This window comes from Camelina sativa, chromosome 2, assembly GCF_000633955.1.
Source record: "Camelina sativa cultivar DH55 chromosome 2, Cs, whole genome shotgun sequence".
NCBI lineage: Eukaryota > Viridiplantae > Streptophyta > Magnoliopsida > Brassicales > Brassicaceae > Camelina > Camelina sativa.
In genome coordinates, this window is record NC_025686.1 from 12,654,296 (window position 1) to 12,662,614 (window position 8,319).

General features: G+C 37.3%; 1 protein-coding gene across 1 annotated transcript; it reads left to right on the forward strand.

Moving 5' to 3' along the window:
• LOC104723194 (probable pectate lyase 20) lies at positions 2,869–6,915 on the forward strand. Its single transcript, XM_010441528.2, has 6 exons — positions 2,869–3,055; positions 3,436–3,501; positions 5,361–6,003; positions 6,111–6,214; positions 6,288–6,426; positions 6,509–6,915. Exons 1-6 carry the CDS (start codon positions 2,976–2,978, stop codon positions 6,728–6,730), a joined length of 1,254 nt encoding a protein of 417 aa, XP_010439830.1. The 5' UTR covers positions 2,869–2,975; the 3' UTR covers positions 6,731–6,915.

Here is an 8,319-nt window from a genome sequence, read left to right on the forward strand (position 1 = left end):
AGCGTTCCTTGAAGGAACGCATTGTTGACATCCAATTGTAGAACCGGCCAAGAACGACTTACCGCGACATCAAGTACCAAACGGAGGGTGGTTGCTTTGATCACCGGACTAAATGTCTCTGTGTAATCACGACCATATTCCTGGTTGTATCCTTTGGCAACGAGTCGTGCTTTACATCTGCCAAGAGCACCATTTGGTAAAAATTTGTTTTTGTAAACCCACTTACAGCCAACAACATTATGATTCGCGGGCGAGGAACAAGCTCCATTGTTCGATTTCGGGCAAAAGCATCAATCTCTCCCGACATTGCATCTCGCCATACTTTCTCCTTCATAGCTTGGTTCACGGTTAAGGGCTCGGTCGGGATATTGGTAGTTAAGGCTGCGGAGAGGTTGAGTTTTTGTTTTGGCTTGACAATATTGTTCTTGCGGCGGGTTTGCATAGGGTGATTGTTTTCAAGTGGCGGAGGAGGAGGATCAGGGTGTTGAGAGGAGGAAGTATTGGAGGTAGAGGACGAATGTTGTGGTGATTGGTGTGGGCTTTGTGATTGAGGCGATAATGGGCTTGGTTCATTATGGGCCGGAGAGGTAGTTGGGTTTGGAATCGGGGAAGGTGAATTTGTTGTTGTTATTGGGCTGGTGGATCGAGGTTGAGAGGGAGAGGTTGCATCTGATGTCAAATCTGCAATGTTACAATTCAGGGAAGAATCACTTACCGGTGTCGAGGAATGAGGCTCCGACGACGCATTCAATGGAGAATCTGAGCGCGAGGGTTCAGTTGACAGAAGCGACGGAGAGGTGAGTGGTGACGACAACAGAGGCGATGGCGAGGAAGGAATGAGTGTGACGGTCGGAGAAGGAGATGGCGAGGGTGACGAAGGAGGGTCGGAGGGCGTTGAACGCAGGGTGGAAAAGGGGAACGTCGTTTCATCAAACTTGACATGGCGGGAGACATAGATACGACCGGTGCTCGGTTGAAGACAGAGATATGCACTTTGAGTCAGAGAGTAGCCCAAGAAGACACACGGAGTCGAGCGCTGTTCAAGCTTGTGAGCCGCATAAGGACGCAACCAGGGAAAACAGAGACATCCAAAGATTCTAAGTTTTGTGTAATTTGGTTGAGTGCGAAAGAGCTTCAGAAAGGGAGACTCCATGGCAATGGTCGGTGTTGGTAAACGATTGATGAGATAGACAGCGGTGGCAAAGGCATACGTCCAGTAGGTGGTGGGAAGACCTCCTTTGGTGAGAAGCGACAAGCCAGTTTCGACAATGTGTCTGTGTTTGCGTTCAGAAATACCGTTATGCTCCGGTGTGTGAGGCGGTGAGGTGAAGTGAGAGATACCGGCAGTGGAGAGAAAGGATTTGAGAGCAACAAATTCTCCTCCATTATCCGAGAACAGCGTTCCAATGCGTGTGTCAAATTTGTTTTCCACGAGTGCTTTGAAAGCAACAAAAGTTTCTCGAACTTGTGATTTTGCTTTGAGAGGATATAGCCATGTGTAACGGGAGTAATGATCAACGAGAACCAAGTAGTATTTGTAGTTGTCAATAGATAGAACTGGTGACGTCCAGACATCGGTAAAAATATATTCAAGGGGTCGAGTGGAAGTAATGGATGTTTGTGAAAATGGTAGCTTATGGCTTTTATTAATAGAGCAATCGGAACAAAATAAAGTGGGAGAAGAGGATTGAGTAAAAGGAAGAGAATATTTTGATAGTAAAGTCTTAAGAATAGTAGAATGAGGGTGGCCTAAGCGGTGATGCCAGTTCACTAAGGTTGGTGTTGAGGACGAGGAAGCGAAGAAAGCAGAGACTGTTGACGCCGGCCACTCATAAACCTCATCCTTGGGTCGGCCTTGGAGTAACTGGACACCCGAGCTCAGATCCTTCACCTGAAAGGCAGCAGGAGAAAATTCAACAGACACCTTGTTATCATTGCATAATCGATAATTGAGAGAGGTGAGCTTGATAACATTACTCATATTGATGTTGAGGTAGGACTGAGTGGTATCGATGACTTCAGCGGTATTAGCCATGGCAGCGAGAAAGACAAAGCAGAGAAAGAGGAGAACAGAGGAAGAAAAACAGAGAAAAACAGAGGAGGAACAGAGAAAGAGATGAGAGAGGCGGAAGTTTTAGATCTTGTACTGCTCTGATACCATGTAAAGGATCAATCTTATTTTATTCAGAAGATATTACACAGCTATATATACTTGTACATAGAATACCATAGAATACAACTATAAACAGAATGTTCTATAAATACATGATACGGGAGTGATACGAGAATATTGAGCTATTGAATAGAGTATCAAGGTGTATCTCTAACAGAATGAACGTGTAAAAACGCCACTAAACTATTTCTCTGTTATGGTTAGACTTTTTTCTTTGAACAAAAGGATTGTGACTATATTTACAATTTTTTAGTTATTGTTAATTCATATTTTATGTGACAAATATATTAATGTTTTACCATTACAAAACATGAAAAATGTGAGCGATATGCAATTATATCATCAATTTTCATTAGTATATCAACTTTTATTGGAAAAAACTGAGTTAGTACAATTTCTCTTCTATTTGCCTCCTGTTTGTATAATTTGTCTCTTGTCGTATCACCTACATTTTCAGCATTGGATGTTATAAATACCCAAAATAATAATAACGGTAAATAAACATACATATCAGCATTGGCCCATTTCGATGTAACTATATTTCGATGTAACTATGTTCATGACAGGATTTTAACAAAAGAAATAATAATGAAGAAATTGTATTATCTATTCTAAATAGTTTAATTAGGCAAAACATTATTCTAGTGAAAAATGTCACAACCCAATTTTTTTTTCTCTTATATATTGACTCATTCCCTGAAGCCTTTCTTTAACTCTCTTCTTCTTCTTTCTTCTTACACAATAGACCGACACAAGCCTCTGTCTCAGACAGAGACAAAGACACGGAACAGCAGCAATAACAATGGCTTCCACGCAAGTACTTGTCTTCCTCGCTTCTGCATTACTCCTATCAATGTTCTTCTCTGGTGTTGATTCCACAAGGTATCATCAATTATAATCGAAGTGTTTTTGAGTCAAATCTTTTACGTGATCTGGTTCATGGAAGCATTGAAGTTCCAACTACTCAATCTATGGTGGAACAAGAAAACCCTTTTTTCTTACTGATATCATAATTTGGATTTTTGCATTACAGATCTAAACATTGAAAGGAACTTCTATATATATATATTTTTTTTCTAAAATTGATCATGTACAGATCCATTTGCTAACAACAGTGTGTTATTAGAGTTTTATTGTACTGTATATTGATTATTTAAGGCTTAATATATTGCTATTATATAATTGAGTTGTTTCATATCGGGTTCAGAGATAGTAATTGCAGTTTTGTTTGATCAATGAATTAAATACATTGTTATTTTCAGGTCTAATGAAACATGGCATGAACATGCAGTTGAGAATCCAGATGAAGTAGCTGCAATGGTGGACATGTGAGTTTCTATGTTGCTTAAATTTTGTGTTTGAGCTTTATTACAACAATAATGATCATGGTTATTGTTTGTACTCTAATCAAGTAGTGTAAGTATTCTATTTCGTTTAATGCGATTGGTTAGTTATTAGTAAAAAAACAATAAAATACACTAAAACTCTAACGCCTAGTTTCTCTTTACGTTTTTTTTTTTTTTTTGGTTGGATAAATTCATGTGATCTTCTTTTATAAATTACTTTAAGAAAATTAAAAATCAGAAAAACTGGTGAAAGTTGTATTTATGTGGAGCAGGGCTCACATGGTGCTTCTGTAAGAATTTTTTATACATTCTGGTCAAAGGGTCAAAATCCATAGGGCTAAACACTACACCTCGATTCTGTTTTTTTCGTACTTTAGTTTTTTTGTTTTCTTTCTTTGTTGTATTTATTTTCTACTTTTCTCCTATATATAATACTTTACAGTTTATATGATATGATAAATATTTTCTCTTATAGTAACATTAACCGTTTTTAACTAAAGTATTCTTGGTTCCCGCGCACTGACTTTTTCAACGAGAAAATCTTTTAGTGACTCTAAAATAAATTGATCTATATTATGATTTCACATTTATCAGTGATAAAATACATGTAATATTAAAGATATAAAATTTAAAATTCGAACATGGAATATTTTTTTCTTGAGAAAAAAGTGGAAAATTTGGTTTTCATATTAAAAAGAAATCAAATAGGTGTGAGTAAATAATAATTAGTTAATATGTTATCTTATTCTGATAAAGTAGTAAAGAATGAGTTGTTTATGCTTATTCTTTACTGAGCGATTCAGAGTTATGGGTGGAGGAGCAGACATGAAACATCATGCATAACATGGTTTCATTTAGTTGAGTTGGATTTGGATGGGATTCTTCATTTAATGCAATGCCACCAGTTCTTATATAGACGAAATAAATTATTTTCGTTTAGAAAAAATCTTATGGAATTATTGTAGACATTGGTCCAAAAACACGTGTAATGTTCTTGTTTTTGTTTTTAAAGAGAAAACATGTGTAAATGTTCCAACACCTAATCTTTAGAACAGTGGTTTGCCCACCAGCCCCCATGCATCTGCCTCGTGCTGTGTTCTCCCCAATTCTTTCTTTGGTAACAGTAGTTTCGGTCTTATCTCGTTATTACTAATTATTACAATAGTTTTTTAGGATATGCACATTTTGTTGATATTTTTTTTTGTCTTTCAAAATAATTTTTAAAACAAATTTCTTATGCTGTCATTAAAAAAAAAAATCTTATAGATGAAGGTATAATAATAGTTGAAAATGCTTTTGAGTAATAATATCCGACATACTATTCATTTACCATGTGTAAGTGAAACAGTCTAAATATGCACCCGATTAAATTTTGTTCTTTATGCATATAATAAATTAGAGCCTAATTATATTACATCAAATTAATGTTGTCAAAAAAAAAAAACAATTTTGTTACATTAAATAAATTCAATAATTGTTCTTATGAAAAAATCGAAAAATAGTTTGGAATTTTGGATAAAAGCATAATATGTCGGATTGTTTACTTAAAAAACAACTTCTAACATTTCACGTCATTTATAAGATTTTTAGCAATTTTTTTTTTTTTTTTTTTTTAGAAATATGGGGATTTTTCTTTTCCTTTTTGTCAACAGAAATTGAACATTCCTGATTGTGCAATAAAATGTTCCCACCGACGCAAATATTGTTCCAAATGACCCTTAAGCTTTTACAATTTACATTAAGTGGCCGACCCAGTTAGTTCAATTTAAATTTTTATTTGTTTCGATAAATCCGGTTTTGATGGAACATTGCATTGAAGAACCGGTTTTAATGGTTCACAGGAGCATTAGGAACAGCACAGCGAGAAGAAGACTAGGATACTTCTCATGCTCTACCGGAAACCCAATAGACGATTGTTGGCGTTGTGACCGGAAATGGCAATTCAGGCGAAAACGTCTAGCCAATTGCGCAATCGGGTTCGGTCGCAACGCAATCGGAGGCCGAGACGGTCGTTACTACGTAGTAAGTGACCCAAACGACGATAACCCGGTTAACCCTAGACCGGGAACGTTACGTCACGCAGTGATTCAAGAAGAGCCACTTTGGATCGTCTTTAAACGTGACATGGTCATTACGTTAAAACAAGAGCTGATCATGAACAGTTTCAAAACAATCGATGGTCGTGGCGTTAATGTTCACATAGCTAATGGTGCATGCCTAACGATTCAGTTCGTGACTAACATTATCATCCATGGGATTCATATACATGATTGTAGACCTACTGGTAACGCTATGGTTAGAAGCTCTCCTTCGCATTATGGTTGGAGAACTATGGCTGATGGAGATGGGATCTCCATTTTTGGGTCTAGTCATATTTGGATTGATCATAATTCACTTTCGAATTGTGCTGATGGGCTTATTGATGCTGTAATGGCTTCCACTGCTATTACCATCTCCAACAATTACTTCACACACCACAACGAGGTAATTGGTTCAAATTTTTATAAAGTTTTTGGTTGCTTGAATCGAAAGTTAGGTTTTTGTTTTTTTTGGTTGTGAGGATTAATCATTAATGGATTGCGTTGTGACAGGTTATGTTATTGGGGCATAGTGATACCTATACAAGGGACAGGGTTATGCAAGTTACAATCGCTTATAACCACTTTGGTGAAGGTCTTATTCAGAGAATGCCAAGGTACATATATTTTGGCCTAACTTATGAGCTTTAAGAAAACTCGACAAAATAAACGTTTTTTCATTAATTGCAGGTGTAGGCATGGATATTTTCACGTAGTTAACAATGACTACACACATTGGGAAATGTATGCGATCGGTGGCAGTGCAAGTCCTACCATTAACAGTCAGGGAAACAGATATCTCGCCCCGAGAAACCGGTTTGCGAAAGAGGTAGGTCGACTAGCTCAAAGGACAGGTCTTATGGTTTCATCTAAATTCTTACAACAAAAACCTGATGGGATGCATGTTTCAGGTGACGAAGAGAGACTATGCAGGGCAATGGCAATGGAGGCATTGGAACTGGAGATCAGAAGGAGATCTTTTCTTAAACGGAGCTTTCTTTACACGTTCTGGATCAGGACTTGGAGCTAGCTACGCTAGAGCTTCAAGTTTAGCAGCCAAATCGTCATCCCTTGTTGGCGTCATCACCTACAATGCCGGTGCTCTTAATTGCAGAGGTGGTCGCCGGTGTTAATAGTTTACTAAGAATTTAATCTTGTTTTGGGGTTCTTTGCATTATACATGGCAATAGCACTATTCAAAATGTCAGAGGCTTGATTTAAAAACTGCCTCAACTGTATTATAAAGCTGTATGATTTGTTTCACCGCCAATTATTGATGTATTTATAAAAAGCAAACAAAGTTGGAACTCTTCCTTTACTCTCTCATCTTAATTTCTTATATCGAGTATAACAAAACGTAGCACTTCTTTGGGGATGCTTTGAAATGAATACAATATATACAGTGTTAGTAAATTTATCATCAGCTGGGCTAAGGGTTAAGACTAGAGTAGCCCATCTCGTGTTTTAGGCTAAGCATGCTACATGTTGGTCGGGTGTTACGATGGAGTCATAGACCGAAATTAAAATGGGGGGTGGGGTGAAGAGCCAGACTAAGCCTGCTTCGTCGATGATATATAACTTGCTTATTAATGATGGAGAAGTGTGGGGGATGGTGTCAATGGGAATAAGAGGGGATGTGAAGGTGGTGGTGGTGGAACCACGTGAGAGGAGACAAGAACCACATGAGAGCATATGAGGAAGTAAAAGAAAGGGCCTTAATATCATTGTCATGTTATGTTGTTGATGCTGATAAGATAGGTTTGGCCAATGGCTTGTTTCTCCTTCATTAAATATTTGTTTCACCAAACACTCTGCTATGCTAATCTCTCCTTCCTATTCTCTTAACATGTCACATGTATTATCTTAATTAATTTTAATTATTTCTAAAAGAAGTATTTTCTTAGAGGAATTGCTAAAAATGCCTCTTTACATAAATGTCCATTCTCTAATTTTTTTTTCAAACGTTTACTTTAAAATCTGTTATCTACCCAAATCACTTTATAAAACGTTTTAAAATACCTACTATTGTCATAAAGGATACAAAATTATATTTATATGTATGCAAAATTCATAAATACTTTACAAAACCTTATAAATATCTTACAAGTTGATGTAAAAACGAAACATAACACTCTAATATATCTTACAAGGAGCATCTGTCTTTTAACATATGTAGTAGCAAATGAAGCAACAGCCCTCTCCACACCACTTCATAGAGTCCCCTTTGAACAATTTCCCGACTGTGTAAGATCCAGTGACATTTGAAATAGAAGATACTTGAATGTATTGTGTGTTATATTCATTAGAGGAAACAAGTATTTATACAGAGGGACATGCCTAACGAAGAGATAACATCATATCTACGTAAATATAGGAACACAGAAGATTAACATTTATCCTAGTCTAATACCTCGCCTCACGTTGATGGAACGAAATCCCGGACACTTAACGTGGACAAAAGTTTCAGAAATTGAGGCGTTAGCAAGGCCTTTGTTAAGAGATCAGCGACCTGGTCAGTAGTAGAGATGTGGACTGTGCGAATTAGTTTATCTTAGACAGCATCGCGGACTTGATGACAATCACGCTCAATATGCTTTGTGCGTTCGTGAAAGACGAGATTAGCAGCAATGTGAATGGCGGCCTGACTATCACAATGTAAGGGAATTGGAGTAGACTGAGCAACGCCGAGATCCTCCATGAGTCCCTTGACCCACTTGATTTC

What these genes read in the sequence shown, in the direction of transcription:
- LOC104723194 (XM_010441528.2), top strand. Translation starts at nt 2,976, where the DNA reads ATGGCTTCCACGCAAGTACTTGTCTTCCTCGCTTCTGCATTACTCCTA. An exon ending in ACTTCACACACCACAACGAG is followed by an intron (nt 6,004 to 6,110) that starts GTAATTGGTTCA and finishes GCGTTGTGACAG; the next exon opens with GTTATGTTATTGGGGCATAG. An exon ending in GAAACCGGTTTGCGAAAGAG is followed by an intron (nt 6,427 to 6,508) that starts GTAGGTCGACTA and finishes TGCATGTTTCAG; the next exon opens with GTGACGAAGAGAGACTATGC.